The sequence below is a fragment of the Manihot esculenta genome, chromosome 8 (assembly GCF_001659605.2).
Source record: "Manihot esculenta cultivar AM560-2 chromosome 8, M.esculenta_v8, whole genome shotgun sequence".
Lineage (NCBI taxonomy): Eukaryota > Viridiplantae > Streptophyta > Magnoliopsida > Malpighiales > Euphorbiaceae > Manihot > Manihot esculenta.
In genome coordinates this window covers 12,833,612-12,853,696 of record NC_035168.2, presented here as the reverse complement: position 1 = coordinate 12,853,696, position 20,085 = coordinate 12,833,612, and the positions used below count along the sequence as shown (strand labels likewise).

The 20,085-nt window shown below is 34.8% G+C and overlaps 2 protein-coding genes across 4 annotated transcripts; one reads left to right on the top strand and one right to left on the bottom strand.

The window, feature by feature from the left end:
- Positions 1 to 675: 675 nt before the first annotated feature.
- LOC110619988 (major latex allergen Hev b 5) lies at positions 676 to 2,169 on the top strand. The gene is made up of 2 exons (XM_021763521.2): positions 676 to 831; positions 1,318 to 2,169. The coding sequence occupies exons 1-2, from the start codon at positions 817 to 819 to the stop codon at positions 1,768 to 1,770; spliced, it is 468 nt and encodes a 155-aa protein (XP_021619213.1). The 5' UTR covers positions 676 to 816; the 3' UTR covers positions 1,771 to 2,169.
- LOC110619987 (E3 ubiquitin-protein ligase UPL5) lies at positions 2,034 to 19,781 on the bottom strand. Of its 3 annotated transcripts, XM_021763518.2 has the most exons (4): positions 17,662 to 19,778; positions 5,848 to 6,437; positions 2,768 to 3,503; positions 2,034 to 2,735 (listed from the first exon to the last, which is right to left on the bottom strand). In XM_021763518.2, the coding sequence occupies exons 1-3, from the start codon at positions 19,550 to 19,552 to the stop codon at positions 3,240 to 3,242; spliced, it is 2,745 nt and encodes a 914-aa protein (XP_021619210.1). In that variant the 5' UTR covers positions 19,553 to 19,778; the 3' UTR covers positions 2,034 to 2,735; positions 2,768 to 3,239. The 3 variants fall into 3 exon arrangements, with proteins under 3 accessions (XP_021619210.1, XP_021619212.1, XP_021619211.1); XM_021763520.2 differs by lacking the exons at positions 2,034 to 2,735; positions 2,768 to 3,503 and adding an exon at positions 4,748 to 4,855 and having other exon boundaries at positions 17,662 to 19,780; XM_021763519.2 differs by lacking the exons at positions 2,034 to 2,735; positions 2,768 to 3,503 and adding an exon at positions 5,027 to 5,498 and having other exon boundaries at positions 17,662 to 19,781.
- Positions 19,782 to 20,085: the final 304 nt, after the last annotated feature.

Genomic DNA, 20,085 nt, shown 5'->3' with positions numbered 1-20,085 from the left:
ATTTTTAAACTTAACTAAATACTAAATGGATGAATGGTTAAAATTAAAAAGACTTATTAAATCATATGGATAGCTAAATTACAAGGTTAAAGTATTTTCTTAAATAAAATTAATATCCAAAACTGAAATAAATTGATTGATATATTTCTTTAATAAGAAAGTTAAAGAGGTTAATTTAAAAAAAAAACTATAGATATTTTTTAATTGATTTAAACTTGATTTACAATAATTTATATCAAATATTTTTTTATTTTAATAAATAAAAATATCTTAGAATAAATTATACTTTAACCTCTAAGTTTTGATATTATTAATAAATCAATTTCTATATTTCTGAAATCCAATGTTTAAATCTCTCTCGTCCAAATTAAAGTTTTTTTTTATCAATTTTTACTGTTAAAATGTATAAAAATGTCTTTATTATCAAGTTTTTTTTTTATCAATTTTTTTATCAATTTTTATCAATTTCTATATTTCTGGCCTCTAAGTTTCCAAATTAAAAATGATTTTAAAATTAAAGATTAAAACGTAATTTATTCAAAACTTTAATAATTTGAAGAATATTAGTTAAAAAAATTACACATGTACAGCTAGACATATGTTCTGTTCCAGAGTGACACCTGCAAAGATTCTCTCTATAGTGTGTGTCCCTCGTCTCCTATTCTTTTGAACCAGGCTAAAGCTATGCATTTAACATCTCTATAAATAGCTCTCACATTCATCATATCTTCACTTCGCTCCTTACCATTCTTTCTCTCCTTGAAACCAGACCATCTCTATACGCTCTTTCAACATCCTTACTTTTTTGCTTTCCAAATGGCCAGCGTTGAGGTATCTCATCAGTCTTTCTTTAGCTTTCATCATGCTCATTTCTTCTACTTCAATGGTCCTCCTCTTCCTTTAGTTATGCTAATGATCGAGTTGATCTTCTGGATGAATGGATCTATCCATGTGTGATAGAGATGATCACAATGATGATCCATTTGTTTCAACCAACTTTTTGTTCGTTCATTAGAATTAGATCGAGATTCTAACTAGTGATCCCACAGTGTTGCAAATGAATTACAGTAAAGAGAACTGATTGCAACTAACCTGGATCATGATCTTCTAAAAAATCCATTATTGATTTTATTGAATCTTGTTTCGATATGTCTCTGCATGGTATTATATGTTTAGGTATTTGGATCGTGTTCTTAAATGAGATAGAACTTGATGACTCATGAAGAGACTAATATTACTTGCTAGTTACTACCTTTCTTCAATCTTTCTTCCACTTGATTATTTACCAGGGAAATTATTTGATGTGGGTTCTTGCAGGTTGAGACAGCCGCAACAGTACCTGAGGTGATCAAGACTGAGGAGACGAAGACCGAAGAACCTGCCGCACCACCTGCCTCTGAGCCCGTAGCCGCCGATGCTAAACCTGCAGAAGAACCTGCAGCTGCTCCTACAGAACCGGAAGTTGAAGCTCCTGCCGAGGCTGAAACCGAGAATGTTGAAGAAGTAGAAAAGGTTGAGAAGACTGAGGAGCCTGCACCAGAAGTAGATCAAGAGACAGAAAAGCCAGCTGAGGCTGAGGCTGAGCCTGAGGCTGAGGCTGGGGCTGAGCCTGAGCCTGAGCCAGTTGCAGAGGAGAAGCCCACAGAGACTGTAACAGAGACACCAGCTGCTCCTGCAGAGGAAGAGAAACCAGCTGAAGAAGAGAAGCCAGTCACTGAAGCACCAGAGACAGCCACCACAGAGGTTCCAGTGGAAAAAACTGAGGAATAAATAGGCCTATTATGTGAAAGTTTGGGAGATGGAGTTTCTGTTATTTATTATATTTTATTTATTAAGTTATGGTTATTAAAGGTAAGGATCGATTTGGAATGGTTTTGGAGAGCTGTAGAGTCAGTGTTTGAGCAAAATCTGGGATCTATCTGAATCAGGGCACATGGCAGGAGATGAGAGTCACTGTGAAGTCTACATGGGTTAGTGATATTTGCGGTGTGATGTGCGGATGTGATTTGTTGTTTCTTATAATAATGATATTGTTTTTCTTTTCTTTTATTTTTTTATTGCCAATGGATGTGTGTTTTCAACTAGGTCGTCTATGTCATGTTTATATAGTCTGTTATTATTTCATTAAAATAATATAAATAAAAGAAAAAATTCAGAAGGTTCATTCTATATTGCCATCAACTACTTTTTAGTATGATCAATGATTGAAGCCATTTTTGCTCCTGAGCTATGAATCAGTAAGATTTTTAGTAAGATCAAAATCCCACTCTTAACCTTTTTTTCTTTTAAATAAAAAAAGAAGAAAAATAGTGGAGAAATCTTTATGAGACTTGCTGGTTCGTGGCTGAAAGACGGGAACAGAGCTCGAGGAATTGCTGGAACAAAAACGAAAAAAAAAGGTCAGATCAAGAAATTAAAGAGTGTACCGAGGCTGCAAATTGGAATTCATTGGGACCCGCATTGCTTCTTGAGCCCCAAGATTAGCATGTCCAACCACAGAACATCAAATCAATCATTCAAAGCTGCAGAGTTTGGATTAGCAATTCGAAAGAAGAATCTGAATCGAAGTTAACATTATTAATGATTCGAGATAAAAAGTGAAATATATCAAAGCTCTTGACACCAGAACTCCCGTACTGTAGAATCAGCCTTTCTTTATACTATAACTTGAATCAAGTCCGCAGTTTCATGCATTGAGCTGGGAGTCGCTGTTGCGCTGTTAAGATGGTCGTATCCTTGGCGAAAGTAGAGGTAGGACAATAAACACCTTGGCGAAAGTAGAGGTAGGACAATAAACAAGATATCAAAAAAGGTTATTTTGCTCAAATAAGAAAAATAGTTTTCTCACTTGATTATTTGGCAGAAAAAAAAAGGTTATGCAATTGAAAAGAAAAAAAGAAATGTCCGAGGCAGAAGAGAGAGAGAGAGAGATTCTAAACTTTCTATTGATTTGGACGTCATTGCATAATCTGCGTACTTACAGGTCATGAAAAGCAGCTGCTGTTGCTAGACAACCAAGAGAAATTCCATTCCGATATCATCTAAGCTAGCCTATATAAACAGTTGGCAAAAAAGAGCAATGACATCACAACCTTTTAAAGGATCCATATAAATAACTAAAACACCTCCTTACATGGTCTAATGAAAACTAATGATATCATCCTATCTGTACAAGTTGAGTACAAATCTCTTTCTATGTGCAATTTTAAACCCTTTTTCTGCCAAAGCATCTACGTAATTCACCATGTGCCAAAGCTGCAACCCACATGTTCTTGAGTGATGACATTTAGTCGATCTTTCATGACACTCATGCAGGAATAAGGTGGGAAACACAGCCGATAAAAGCATGTGTGAGATGAAGGCAGGCGATCGCATGGCTCTGATGACTTGTAAATATAAAGTCTTGAAGCCAAACCACGGAAACCTTCAACTGGTAGATACTTCACTGAAGTCCAAAAGAAGAGAAGAAACTTTCTCTGCTCTGCTGACATTTCTGCAACAATCTGCAAATTATTCAAGCATTAAACTAAATAATTCACAATCAAACTATAGTACCAAGAAATGCTTTGGTATTCAAAGAATGGAGGTGGCAACAGACAATGGCCAATAACCTGTTGACCACTTTTAATCATATGAAATTCAAGGTTACGAGAATGCAAACAAATAATAGGCTTTAAGCACTTCCATGTCATTTATAATCTGAATTGCTATCAGGTGCATAAAGGGCTAAACCCTTAATGTAGGGATTGAATGAATTTTGATCGTAGCACGTGCACATTTGTGCACACTCCTTACATGAGAACAGATATAAAACACAAACAAGCACAGCATATAGATCCAGTAGAATTCACATATTAAAACACAGATCTATTTATTTGGTAGGCGATCTTAAATTCGTAGAAGATAATGCCATCTGCAACCATCACAGCCAAGCATGTTCTGAATGCATCCAAAGGCCAACTACTAGTTTATATAAGAGGACCAAATACTTGCAGCTATTAAGTTGTTTTGATAATGCACATGCTCATCTGGACAACTATGTTAAATTGAGGAACTACCTTTCCAACCAAGCAAACAAGGGGGGAAAAAACCAGTTGAAATTTTTGAAAGAGCGATATTTATTTGTACTATTTTATGAATTAACAGGAAAAGGGAATTAGTTCTGTGCTATAAGTAAAACCGCAGAACTCGTGGAATCAGAAAAACATTTTATCATGAAGTTTAAGTATGCAATGTTGGGAATACAAGTATATGCGGTTAGCAGTTCTATAAGCAGTAATCTATCAGAATCCAACAACTGCAATGGTGTTTCAAATGCATGAACATGAGGGTTTTGTAAATAAAAAAACTGAGACTAGTATTGACTAGCAAGGAAGCCACTGAGCTTCATGAGACAACACATCTAGGCAATGTAAACTCCTCTCTCACATCTCGTATCACCCAACTAGAACATGTGCCTTTCAGCATGAAACATCTAATGCCATGAGGGTGCCTCAAACTGTCTGGAAATCAAACAAAAATTGGAAGCCGCTATGAAGATTCTTTTTCCATGAAAAAATAAAACAAATGTATAAAAGAATGCCCAAAAGGCAGTAAGGTTTGAGGAAAAACAAAAGTTAAACAAAAGGATTAATAAAGAAAAACATGTCACACTTTAAAGAACCTACAAAGCCTCTGGCAGCTGCCAGCCATGGCCGCCAGGCTTTTGGAAATCCAGATAGTGTAGACTCCCGCCCTTCCAAGTATACCCCACCCCTTTTTCCTCTTACTCCCCTTGCTCTTTCTTCTCCTCATCATCCACTATCTCATTTCAATAACAACCAATGGCTGATACGCCTCATATGGTACCATTCCTCTGTGTCATTTGAAGCGGGCGGGATGCAGAAATATCATATCAGCAGGCCATATACAAAATTTTTAGTTATATTCTAAAAAAATTGACTAATAAAACAGGAGGAATTTCAAGCAACTGTCTCCCAGGATTAAAGATGCAATTGGACCATAATATATGACTAAGAATTCTTTGTGCATGCAATTGATCCATATACTAGTTTATTTTCTTTGATCTTTTTTTACACCTTTCTTTATCTGGGGGAATAAAAGAGAGAGAGAGAGAGATCTGCCAAGTTCTCCAAGTCGATCTACATTACATATAAACCCTAATTTACTGTCCTATCAAGTTACACAATTCTTATCTTTTTCCCATCTCATTTTAATCCCCAATCTCCTTATCACCAAATAGCGAAGTTCTTGTCTTTTTCCCATTTCATATTTTATCTATACTCCTACCTTGTGAACACTGATCCCACACATACTTCATGACCTTTTTTACCTTTCATGTAAAGCTAAGACGACAAACTTCATTGTATGAAGAACAAAATAAACACACATGTTTTCCAATGTTCTCTCTAAATCCAGCACATTGTGCACCCATATATTTTCATTTGATCCAGATAGCTCAAACCCCACATGCATGCTTCTCCTAAATTGAACCAATCCTACATGAATAAAAATTGAGTATGATATTCTTAGCCAAAAAACAGAAGTTGCCAACGCTTTTATCATCAAATATCTACTCAAAATTTCTATATTAAACTAACAGAACATTAGAACTTTCTAAAACTATTCTATGACAGAGATTCACAAAAGTAAATTTAAGGTACTATAGTGATGAACCCGCAGAAGGGTGCACCAATACATAATTTAACACCCTGTCCTCATGCTTATTCCTCAATATGGTAATTCTATCTCAGCACCCATACATAAATCATATAATAAAATGCACAAACATGAGAGAATCCAAGGAAACAACTTAAAAGAAATAATTAAAAAATCGCTGGAACACACCTTCCAAAACCAGGATATCTGAGGATCCGTTTCTTTGTAGCCATTGTACTCGGTGTGTGCTTTCCAATCTTCTATACAGACACCACTTTCACTTCCATATAGCATCCAATCAAGATCTTCAAGCTCTAAACTTTGGAAAAAGACTGGTTGGAGTCCTGAGTTACAAAGAATATCAGCAAAACCTCGAGCAAAACGAGACACTTGGTCAGACGTTGATGTCACAAAGCGATGTCGAATGAGAAGATTAACATATTCCTCTCTGTTCTTGCTAGTTACAGAAATGCTTTTCCCATCAGGGCAAAGATCCACGATTTTCCTTGAACCCAACTGCTCAACTTCTCTGACAAATGTTAATCCTAAAGCATCTGAATCAATAAAATCAGCATCCATTTCAAGAATCTTCTTGCAGCTACTATATAAGCATGGATCTGCATCTCGTATGTCCTCCAAAGAAATATGCCTTCCAGCCAATTGCAAGAAAAACACACGATCAAAGACAATGCCAACTTGCACTTTATGCATCAAAGCTAATGCAACAACTCGACCGGTGAACGTAAAATAATCGAGGTGCATGGGATCCACCTTAGATGCTGCAGTATAAAGTAAAAATTATAAATTACATACACATTACTTGTAGAGAGAGATATCATTTATGCCATATGTTCATCACAAACATCAAGTAAAAGGTTAAAGCAATTCTAAAAGCAATTTAACTTTCCAATCAGAATTGTGCTTTTAGAAAGAGTGGAGAACTGCAAAATATGCTAGTGCTAACGCAAGCAAAGTAAAACATCACCTTATAAATTATTCTCAAACAATCTACAGTATGAAAACGTGATAGGATTGTGGAGTAGGGCCTGAAGAATCCTAGAGAATTCTAGAGGAAATTGTAACAGAAAAAAAGAGGTGCTGAATGTATGTGATGACAGCTGAAAAGGTGGAAAAGAGTAGAGAGAGATGAGGGTATGATTTTAAATTATATTTTCTTCTAGATATTTTTCTAGCTTGGGCAGTTAGTATACTGTTGGGGTGTAAGTGAGAGATTATGAATTAGAATTTCTTTTCTCCTTTTTATTGCCATCTTTCTCATCTCTATTTATTAGTTATTGCTATTTGGATTCCTTGCTCTATCAATTGGTACGACATGCCGACAAGTTGCCAAACAGTAAATGGAATCTCGACTTGAAAATATAGGGAGGAATCTTGCTTTACTTGATAATGGATTCGCAAATTTACTATCAAATTGTAACCAAATTCATTCTAAGCTCTCTGCCATTGAAAATCTCTTGACCACTGTCTCTAGTGGGAAAACCTCTGTCGAAGGAAGAAGGGATAATCTGATTTCACAATCTGCCAATATTAAGAAGAACTCATTATTTCAACCAGTAGCAAGGGCACTTGAGACTCCATCAACACGAAAACAAGTTTCAATACCCAAATTCAATAGTATTGATCTAGAGGGCTGGATTATTCATATGGAGAAATATTTTGAAATCTATGGTACTCATGATGATATGAAAGTTTATAAAAGTTTTGTTCAGCTTGGAGGGACATTCTCTTCAATGGTTGCGAGCACTTCGTCAAAGGATTCCCAATATATCTTTGGGCACTGCTTAAGGATGAATTGTTGACATCTTATGGTAGAGATCTTTCCACTAACAGTCAAGGGCACGTAACAGCAGACCATTCAGTATTCAAATAGGCAAAAACCAGTACAATGATGCTTCATCATTCAACAACCATTTCACTCTATGTTTGGATAGACTCTCTACAATACGCTGCACACATATATATTGTTTTTTTTAACAGAAACCCAGCTAGATAATAACCTTCCAGCTGTCTAACTACTTTATGAATCTATATCCAATTTACCCTCCAAGTCTAATTACATATTTTCCTCCTTTACATTTTTCTTCTTTCTCCTATAATACGAAACAGGAGGTTTAGACATTTAGACAAAAATATCAACCATATTCTCCACAACGCATCATGAATTGGCACAGTGTTTATCCAACACAAGATAAGAGAGACTTATTCTTTCTAATTTTATTTGTCATAATGAATGCAGCAAAAACAATTTGGTATTTTGTGGCACTACTGCAAGATACTGGTTGCATTTTCAATCATGACCAAAAGGGCATGAAATATCAACCTTTTGCATTATATAAACAAGGAAAGCTAATTGAATTAGTTCTGTTATTGCTACAATTCAGCCTTGAAGACAAGGCTAGTTTTCAGGGGTAGTATTGATAGGATTGTGGGGTAGGGCCTGGAGAATCCTAGAGAATTCTAGAGGAATTTGTAACAAAAATAAAAAAAAAAAGAGGTGCTGAATGCATGTGATGACAGATGGAAAGATGAAAAAGAGTACTATAAATTGAGGGAGAGAGAGATGAGGAGGTTATGATTTTAAATTGTATTTTCTTCTGGCTATTTTTCTAGCTTGGGGGCAGTTAGTATACTGCTGGAGTGTGAGTGAAAGATTTATATCTTGAATCCACCTGTGTTTTTTGACTTTATGAATTATAATTTCTTTTCTCCTTTCTACTGCCATCTTTTTCGTCTCTATTTGATTAGTTGTTGCTATTTGGATTCCTTACTCTATCAAAATGTTTCTGCAAGGTCCTAGTTACAGAAGCAATGATTGCATCACCTCAAGGTTACGGTTGGAGTATTGGTTGTATGACCTTCATCCACGGTTGTTGAAATGGAAAAGTTACCAAGCCCTTTATATCCTAATGTTTCCATTGACTCTGTTTGTTCAGGTATTCTTTGATACTAAGGTGCCCAATCCAATTCTTTTCAGTTTCCAAAGTCCTACCTCAACAAAAGAGTGACTTTCCAATGAGATTTTCATTATTTTCCACTTCAAAGTTTGAGGGAGAGTTTATTCAAGTGGGGAAGCGTGGTGTGGAAGTGTGGTTGTGGCAGTGTTTCTAGTCTATTGCAAATATTCTAATTCAAGAAGTCGAGGAAGGGTTGTTTCCAAGTGAGGGAATATGGCATGGCGCATTTAGGTGAAAAAACAAGACAAATAGCAAAGGAGGAAAGCTGGATTGAGAATAGGGCCAGAAGACTTGTCTCCAGCAATCTTAACACATACAGGACTTTCTAGTGGTTAAAGTGTGGTTGCAGATTTAGATTTCCTATTGTTCCCAAATAGTGAGTGTTTCCTACTTTAGCTAGTATTCAGTTGTCCTATTTAGCGTAGGTTTTCCTATTGTATTTTAGTTTATTTTAAATTGATAAATACTACTTCCATTTTCCTTATTAGGAGTTCAAAATCTCTATAAATACATCTTAATGCTTTGTAATTTCAGTTTTCAGGATTTCAGTTTTTATTGAATAAAAACCAACAGAGAATTCCCTTCAATTTTTGTTAGGGTTCTGAAAAGAGATTTGGTTTAAAGGGTTGACAATAATACTTGGATTTAAAGATTTGGTTTAAAAAATTGAAAATAGGTTTAAAAGCTAAACATGTGTAAGGTTAAAATATAAAAAACAGAGAAAAGAATAAAGAAAGAAGATAAAGAAGAAAGAAACATAATGGTTGTGCATAGGCTACATATTGACTGCATTATATTATTGAATTAACAAGCCTATTTATAATAAAAAAATAACAAACTAATTAACAAGCCTATTTATAATAAAAAAAATAACAAACTAATTTATCTGATAAGAAGAGTTACACCCATAAAATTTAAACAATTTATCAAATTATAATTATAATATCTGATTTTATGGAAAGAAATAAACATTCAAAATTTAAAAAATACTTGAATTCAATTTTCAGCGAGATGCTATTATTTCCAACAATCCTTATAATATCCAGATGAAACAGATTTTTTTTAGAAAAGATATTTCTCCTGACTTTTAGCTTTCACAATTTGTGCCTTTCATTGATTTGGTCATTTTTTTTAGATATGCACACCTTTGTGACATGACCCATTTATTTACAAATTCTGCAAAAGACATCAGGCCTCCACCAGCAAAATGCTTTTAAGTACATTGTCATTTGACAAAATAAGATTTGAAAGAGGTAATAAATTTTGAAATGGATTTGAAGGAGGTTATAGATTTTGAAATAACTTTGAAGGAGGCTATAGATTTTGAAATGGTTTTTGGTTTTGCAAAGGTCCTTAGGAAATGATAAAGGCTCTGATACAACTGTTGGATTTTGAAAAGGGATTTGATTTAATGGGTTGACAATAACACTTATTGGGTTTAAAGATTTGGTTTAAAAGATTGAAACAGGTATAAAAGTTAAACATATTTAAAGGTTAAAATATAAAAAATTGAGGAAAGAATAAAGAAAGAAGATGAAGAAGAAAGAAACATAATGGTTGTGCATAGGCTATATATTGATTGTATTATATTATTGAATTTAAAAAGCCTATTTATAATAAAAAAAAATAACAAACTAATCCATTTAATAAGTATGGTTACAGCCATAAAATTTAAAAAATTTTGACATCTTTCAATGTGAACCAAACATGATAACACGATCATATCCTATACGTTATGCGCTTATAGTATTAGGAAATTTGTTCTACTATATTGCTTCTTTTCTTTGTGCCTTTGGAATAGAAAATGAAAATCAAGATTACATCATTGATATAGGATATCAAACAAAGTTAGGCTAAGATAAACTAATATAGATTGGACAAGGATATCATACATTCACAAAATTAGGCCTCAAGGAACAACACATATATATAACCTGAACTTAAAAAATTGAAGGCAAGGTAATGTTATGGTTTAGGGCACTCTTATAAGAGAGCATCACATAACACTTGCGAATTTTATTCATTGAATAACTGATAAATAAAGCATTACAAACTATTTGTCTCAAGTATCTGCAAACTTGCATCTGAATTCCCAACACAGAATGGGAATCGCAATTCATTGGACAACTAAACTAGTAAAGACTTCATAAAAATTGAAACTATAAATTGACCATCCCAAAAACATTATAACTGCTCATACAGTTATAAGAATGCTAACCTGCTTCTCAATTTAATTTAATTCTCCTATAAATTTCCTACACTATTAACCCCAATGCAGAGCTTGAGTTTTTCAAGTTTCCTAATTCTCTTGAGTCTTTTAGAAACTTCTAATTAACCCTAAAAATTACAAATGGTCAACCTTTTAACAATGCTAAGACTTTTAAAGTTTTTTGTTTCTTGTTTTAAAGGGAAAAGTACCCTTAAGTACTCTTTGGTTTAAGACCTTTTTGTTTTTGTGGGTTAGCGCTATCAGTCACTTTTTATACTGACTAGACGTTAGCATGGCACTAACGTCAGCAACATGCACTGATGCGGCACTAACATCAGCAACACTCAAGTTCATGAACTTTCCTAGTTCCCCGAATACGATCTCATCACAGGTCAATGAACATGGAAAATCTTCCTCCAAAGAAACAAATTGCCTTTGTTCACTTCACATTCCTGCTCTTTCTTGAAGAACCTATTCTGGAGACTGGTAGAGAACTCATTCGAGAGAGCCCTCTAATTCCATGTAACTAATTTGGACGAAATGTTGCTTAGTTATTAATGATGATCAATGCCTTGTACAGAAAGAATAGCACTCAAACGAAACACTCTCCAAAATTAGAAAGACAATGTCATAACTACCCCTAATTTGATATTTGAAATAAAAATCTAAAATCTTGAAATATAGCTGGAGATATGAATACTAAAAACTATTCCTGATTTTCGAAACAGAAATAGAATGACTACAATTCAAACAACTCAATCTGTGTGGAAGTTTGAATTTTTCTATATATTTCTCCGAAACATTGTTACACATATATAGATTACAATATTCTTGTACATGAAAATACTCTACAATTGAGCCTACTATTAATCCAATAATCATGCTCCTGTTCACATTTGTATGATCTTTTAACACTCCCCCTCAAGTTGGAGGGTCGATATTTATCACGCTCAATTTGTTATAAATGTAGTCAATACTAGCCCCATTTAGACCTTCCTTGAAAGTACCACTTAATTATTCTTTAGTATTGACATGTCCAATTGAGATAACCTGCTGTTATATCTTTGCACGAATGAAGTGACAATTAATTTCCATATGCTTTGCTTCGTTCATGAAATATTGGATTAGAGGCAATGTGGAGGGCAGTTTGGTTATCAAACCACATCTTAGCAGGAGAGTAGACCTTGGGACATTGATCATAGTTGAACATAGTTGAACACTAGGGACATAGTGTCTGAATATAAGGTAGCAATGAACACTTAGAAAAAGTCTCGAATGTTATGAAATGGCCTCAAACCAAAATCACTAAAAGGAGTTTCGAGATTCCTTAGCCGGTATTATCGCCAATTTATCAAAGGGTATGGCAAAATAGTACAACCCTTAACCCAATTGTTGAAAAGGGAAAATCAAGGGAAGTTTAATTGGATGTCTCAAGCTCATCGAGCATTTGTGAATTTAAAACAAGCTCTAGTCACTACACCTATTCTAGCAACTCCAGGTTTTTCAAAGAAATTCATAATTGAGTGTGATGCTTCTGGCACCAGGCTGGGAGCCATACTAATGCAAGAGTATAGATTGATAAAGGAAGGAATTTGGTTGTTTAGTGAAGGAGGAAGGAAAGGAAAAAAATAGAGATCACTAGGAAGGAATTTCTATTAATAGGGGCTGAATACAAATACGGAAAGAAGAGCAGTTCTCTCCCAGTAGAAAATGCTGCTCGATAAAACAGTAATTCATTCACACCCTTTTCATTCTATAATACTATCTATTTATATATATAATTGGTGCCTCCCTCACATGCTTCATGTTTTCTAGTATAACTCAATTTCTGCCAACTCATTTACTGATATTTTGGGTCTTCTAGAATATATTTTCCACGTGCTTCTGCCCCTTCCTGTAGCAATTTGCTCTTTTCCCTTCCATTTTGTATATGCTCATCATAGACCCATTGCCTATGTTAGCAAAGGCATTATAGTTTTTGGGGTACAATTTTGTAATCATTTACAACAAAGGGGTATTGGACAAAAAAGTCTAACCGTTTACGATGATACATATTTATGTCCAACACTTTAAATCTTGGATAGTAAAGTTAAACTTTTTCAATTCGCCACGATTATAGCCAAGAGGACTACATTGAATTTGAAAAGATTAATGATAAATTACAATATAGTCCTTAAAGTTTTATATTATTAATAAAATAGATAATCATGTAATTTAAATTTTATATTGAAATTTCAATATATCTTATATTTATTATATATAATATTAAATGTATTATATTTAATAAATATTTTTACAAATAAATTGATATTATATAAAATATCACATATAAATAATATATATTAAAATATTTCATTGAATGCTTATACTCAATATTATAAATCGTATATATTTTTTATATTTGAAAAATTTTACTTCTTATTAATAATATTATAAATAAAATAAAATATTATATATTTTAAATTGTAAAGTTTTTTTAACATTTTAAGTTTTTATTAATAATCTATAATATTATATAAAAGTGAAAATAGGAAGAAAATAATAGAATTGACAAAAAATGACATTGTTGTAATAAAAATATGTATTTAAGGACTATTTTATCAGTCAAGTAGAACTTTAGGATTTATATTGTAATTTAACATTAACTTTTTCAAATTAGATTTAGTCATCTTGGCTATAATTGTGGTAAATTGAAAAAATTTAGCTTTATCATCCAAGCTTTAAAGTGTTGGATATAATCGTGAATTAATGTAAACATTTGGATTTTTTTGTTTAATAGCCCTTTATAAAACTAGAAAGTCCAATTTGGCAGGGATGATCTCTCATGACGAGATGAAGATTTTGAAATTGCTATTAGTAGTTCCTCATAGTGGTGAAATTGGGATCTCATTGAGAAAGAAATCCTAGCTCACTATCATCAGGTAGACTAACGGATTATTTATATCAGGTAATGAACGAGCCCAATGCAAAACAAAAAAATGCATGTTGGGTCTTTGAAAAAGTTCGAATCATTTTGATAAAAATCAATTTGATCTGTTTTATCGAGAAAGTCTACGGTTCGAGTCAGTTGGGTCTTCGCTTATACTGGTATTTTCAAGAGAACTGAAACTATCCATTGATTTACTTAGCCTACACCTGCATCCGAATTCCACATTGGATAAGACCGAATTGAACCACCGTTTTTCCATAAAAAAAAAAAATTCAAGACATTCAAATAAATCTGGCCTCTCATCCCATTTACTCTCTAATCCATAACAAGTTGTTCTACAAAGAAGGGATGGTTCTACCAGATGTCACCTTCTCCACTTGGACGACACTCAAGGACCTTTTCAAATTATAAACGCTTGGCCTCTAATCTATATTGGCAACGTATGATGAGAAGGGTTTAGTAATTTGTATAAGAATGATTAATTTGTCAAAAATACAAGTGAAGCTATTGCCCTAGCTGGTTTGATACAACCTCAGCCTATTCCACATAGAGTTTGGGAAGACATCTCTTTAAACTTCATTACAGGTCTTCCTCAGTTTGATGGCATGGATGTGATACTAGTTGTGGTTGATCAATTGTCAAAATATACCCATTTTCTATGATCAAAGCATCCATGCATAGCCAAGAAAGTAGCAGAGGCGTTTGCAAGAGAAATAATCAAACTCCATGGGATGTTGAGAATCATCGTAAGTGGCAAAGATCCTTTATTTCTCAATCACTTTTGCTCTAGATTGTTTAGGCTACAAGGGACACAATTACAGATGAGTATTGTGCATCACTTGGAGACTGATGGATAGATAAAAGTTTTGAACAGGAGATTGGAGACTTATTTTCATTATTTTACTTCTCAACAATCAAAGCATTAGTATCATTGGCTTCCTTAGGCTATTGGTATAATAGTAGTCATCACACAACAGATGCAGTGACGCCTTTTGATGCAACATATGGGAGACCTGCCCCAACTTTACATTAATCCTTGCCGGATGAAACTAAGGTGGAAGCTGCGGCCCAAGAGTTAGCTACGCGAGATGAATTGATTCAACAATTCCAATCTGATTTAACAAAGGCACAACAATGCTTGGTTAAAGCAACAAATAAACATAGGCAAGAAGTTCGGTCTAATGTTGGTGAAAACCTGTTTTCTTGAAATAGAGACCTCATCGCCAATCTACTTTGAAACAGCTTATCCAATCCATACTGGCAGCTAGATATTTCGGTCCTTCTCCAATAATTAAAAAGATAGGGCACGTTGCTTATCATTTACAATGGCCTGATGGGGTTAAAGTTCATTCCGTATTTCATGTGCTGCTTATCATTTACAATGGCCTGATGGGGTTAAAGTTCATTCCATATTTCATGTGCCTCAGCTTAAGAAATGATAGGGAAACATAACACTATTGCTCAGGAATTACACAGTTGGGATGGACATGAAGAAGATTTAATTGAGCCAAATCAGTGTTGCAAACCTGATCTCACTTAAAGGATGGTAATCAGGTCACGGAAGCTCTAATCAAATGGAAAGGTAAAACAATTGAAGAAGTTACATGGATATCCCTTATTGATGCTACAAACCAGTTTCCTTTTTTCAGCCTTCAGCATAAGGCTGATTTTGAAGAATAAGGTAATGATAGCAACCAAGGCAATCCTAAGCCTCTGAAGGTGTAGTATTGAAGGTATTTCAAGAAGGGGAGGAACAAGTGGCAGGGAATAAGGGGAATATTCTGGAATGGGACAGCTGGAGGAAATTGAGCATGAGGTCATACTGTTAGAAAAATCATGGGGGTTGACCACATGCGAAATAAGTGGTCCTTACACTGTATATAAATAAACAGTTCTTAGCTGAGTGGGGCATGATACTTTCTATATTAAAAATTTATTAGCTATTTGTTGGAACTAGCTTGAGCTGGTTTGGCAGATTTCTCAGGGTTTTTTCTGTTAACTTTCCTGTTTAGTATTGTTACTTGGATTGTGAAGAGTTATTGGAAAGGTTTCTACCATTTAATTGATCAATACAAGCCTGAATTTCTGACCTTAATCTCTAGTTCTGCAATTTTTTGGTTCCTAAGTCCCAACTCTATCACATGCATTCAGAAGTGGAACAAGATCCAGAAAGAGTTGAAATTATTCTCGATGAGATTAAGAAGTACATGGAAGCTGCATGCATCTTTGGTTTACCTCCTATTATTAGAGGAAGAACAACAAATTTCAAAGTTATTAATTTTTCATCTTGCTTATTTGTTGAATTAGATTACCGGCTAATTTGACAATCATTGATTCTATATTTTAATAGCTACTTGGTGAAAAACATTTGGTTCTTCAACTCCACACCACCAAAAGTTTGCTAAGAAAATTCTTAGTCTCATATGTAGTGAAAGTAGCTATGAGAGAAATTGGAATGTTTTCGAGCATGTAAGTAATAATATAAACTTTACTAAATATAGTTTTCTTACTTTTTTTCTTCAACCAAACCTTTTGAGTTTGAACTAAAGTTTTAATATACTTGTTGCTTTAAATTCAATAAAAGCTTCATTGTAAAAAAAGGAATTGAGCAGTTCAAAAATGCCTGAATAATTTAGTGTATGTTAAGTACAATAGAGTGTTGCTATGCTGATACACTTTTGAGGATATTATCACACCTATTGATCTAGGAAATGTTAATGAAAGTACCGAATGATTGCTTTGTAAATTAGAGAAAAAATGAGGATGATGATGATGCTCTTACTTTTGCGAATAATGTGTTGACTTGACGTGATGTTGGTAGGACAGTTGAAGTTTTTTTTCTTAGGAAAAAGTATACTTAGGTCAATCTTGCCAGATGACCTCCAATTAAAACTCCATCTTGAGTCTAATTCAAAAGGTTCATCCTCTTCGCGAGTAGTATAAAATAGGAGAAGAATTCATGAGGGCTGACATTGAAAATGAAAATGATGATTTTGGGAACCTTGATGATGAGTAGTTTTAGTTAGAAGTTGCGTATTTATTGCATTTAAATGGTTAAATTATTTCTATTTACTATAGTTTTATTTATATATTTGAAAATATTGATGATGAGTAGTTTTACTCAATAAACTTATTAATATATATATATATATATATATATATATATATATATATATATATATATTGTTTATTGCTTTTAGTTTTACAATCTCGACCTTATTTATACATAAGTTGGAAATGCAGGTAGGCGCTACTTTTTGTTTCTCTTATATTTATGCAATAATATTTTCTTTTTTTTTTTTTTTTGCATATGTTCTTTATTTATAAGAGGAGTCGATATATGTAATTTTTTCAGTGCACGTACGCATGTGTGTATAACACCTCATTTCAAAAAGGCAATCACCTTGCCTCTTACCTCTCACCTAAGGCCATAGGGCACCTATGGCCTCAGTATTACCTCTTGTCTTAACAACATTGACCTAAGTATACTTTGGCCCTTAAAAATGACATGGGATAAGATTATTTCTAGGCTTCATTCTGTTTTCTTCTTCTAAGGGGTTCTTAAATGTATCCCTTGTTGTCCAGCATGACTGGAAAACATCTCTTAGTGGATTTTATCCCCATTTTGAGGAAGGTTCCTTATCCCCCCCCCCCCCCTTTCACTCTCTCCCTCTCTCCTTCTCTCTCTCACTAAAAATGATTTCATGCAAATGAATGTTCTCCACTCTATGCTTGTTATCAATTTGACATTTTGAACACAAACAACACAACATACTATTCAAAAAAGCATTATTATATAAGATAATATTTGCAATGAGAACAAACTGAACCACCAAAAGAATAAAGAACTGCTCAAGAATGCATGCATCATAAAGTTAGAGAAATTTTACCAGGATTAGGAAAAAATCTTCTCCGATCATTTGGACATGCAACAAAAAGCGCTTTTTGTTGATCGAATAATGCTTGGATGACCAAGAAAAACCACTCCCGCAAGACACCAGGACCAGTAGCTTCCTCATTTTTAAATTCCATGAATAGACCACCATGCAGTGCCTCAGGATCTGCTCGAGCTATGTACTCGAATGACTCCGCCAACAGTTGTGATCGATCAATGAGCATCTCATGCAGCTCCTCATAATCTTCTTTAACCTCAGGGAACATCATCATGGCCAAATGCCTTCTGGACTCAAAATCAGTCACATCTTTATGCTGAAGAAGCCACTGATGATCATCAATTCGCTTAGCATATTTAACAATTAGAACACATAGGGAAGCCTTCCTAAGCCTCAAGACTGCCCAAAAGTGTTCTTCAGCGTTTTCATAAAGCTTGGCAATGTTATTTAGTTCCTTCAAAATGGCAAGATAATGAGACCATGCTGTGCGAGAAGACTCGCCTTCTCCACTTGGTTTTAAAGGCAAGAAATCCTCCATTTTGGCAAGGCAGTTATCCATTTTTATCAGCAAGTCACTAAATATAACATGAAGTTGCTCAATTTCCTCCACATATAATGGATGACTAAAACCCCTCTTGTCTAAAGGCACAGAAATGGGACCCTGAAAACCCACATGCTCTGTGATCGTAGCATACAAAGGGAGCAAGAAAGCCGAGAAGTCCCTAACATCGCTTGAACCTGGCCCGTTGGCAGTAGTAGACTCCATGCTTGAAACCAAATCTCTAGACAACCTATTAGCTAACTCATTAATGAACGGGAAAATATCCTGAATCACAATCAATCCGTTTACATCCTCCCCACCACTATACTTGGACAAACCACGTGATATTCCCATAGTCTCCAACAATGACCCAAGGGTACTTCGGCAAGAGAGATACAATGGGTCATCATGAGCCACCGCCCTAAGCAACTTACAAAACTCTAATACTATAGGTGCACACTGTGTATGCAAAGGCTTTGGCAATGAAATCCGACATGAATTCAAAAAATGCCTAATTGAACTCTCGGCACACTCCTTATTACCTTTAATGGTTGAAACATACAGCATTGCCAAAGCAGCAGGGGCAGAAGATGACATAAAAATCTGAAGATGCCCAATTGCTGTCTCGTTATCATCTTTGGTCGTTAGACTGAAGAATTCATTCATCAAACTTTTGATATGTTTTGATGCGTAAAGATGGCAAGGCAATTCTGTTTTACAAAGCCGAGAAATAAAGGATACAATGTCATCTATTACCTGACAAGTCTGCGGATGCTTGGTACTTCGCATCCGCCCCACCAGATGAAGCCCGGCGTCGTTCTGAATTGAACACTCCGCCAGTGACTGCTCCCACTGGAGTTGTTTCCCCCTATAAATTAGCCTCTGCTCGATAACCGGAATTCCCGTGATTGCCTGAATCCGCTCGTGAAGCGATTTCACCGTATCATCCGAATTGGCATGTATAACAATGTGGTTGCCATCAGAAATCATTCTTATGAAAAATTGAAGCCTGGACGCCGACCGACAGATGGCAGGAGGAGAGGAGCATGAGCAGTGAGCTGATTTCGAGTCGGAAACGCGAGTATCGAAGTGGCTTGAAGAAGAGGACGACGATGATTGATTCTTGCCGGTGAAAGAAGAATCCACGGCGAGGGAATCGTCTTTCCGCATCCTGACAGAGACTACGTCCGAGAAATGCAAGTCATCGTCGTCGTCGAAACTCGGTGCGTAGTCGTCCAATTTGCGCTTGGATGGCACACGGTGATCGTGCCCGTTGACTACGGCCGTGACGGTTGTGGAGGAGCGTTGGGAGGGGCAATTAACGGTGGGAGATTGGAGTAGAGACATTTGACGGTGGAAACCCCCGCCGCTACGGTGGGAGAGAGAGCATGGGATCGAAGCCAAAACAGAAAAACACTAACTTGGTTTTCTTGTTCTGCAAGTAGAAGAAAGAAGGAGAAATATAAAAAGGAGAATTTTGCGAGGAAAATGATCAGAAAAGTTCTTTCCTTTTCTGTGTTTTCTTCCTTTCTGAGCCGTCATCACCAATGACTGTCATCTTTCGCCACTGGTGTTTTTAATTCCCCAAAATGTACTGGGCTACGGTTGGGTGCGGACTCGCTCGTGTTATTCTTGTGAGATAACGTGATCAACGACTGGGATCTAAAACGTTCTTACAAAACGGAGTGTGCAACTCTACAACTAAACAAAAGTGCAGTTTTTTTGTTTGGTTCAAAATGGCTTAATTTTCAAGAAATTACACTTTAAGAAAAGTTATTTTATATAAAATATAATTTGAATGTATATGTATAATATTTAAAATATAATATTTAATTTAATAAAAAAATTATATATTAATCAAATATTTAAATTTTAAAAAG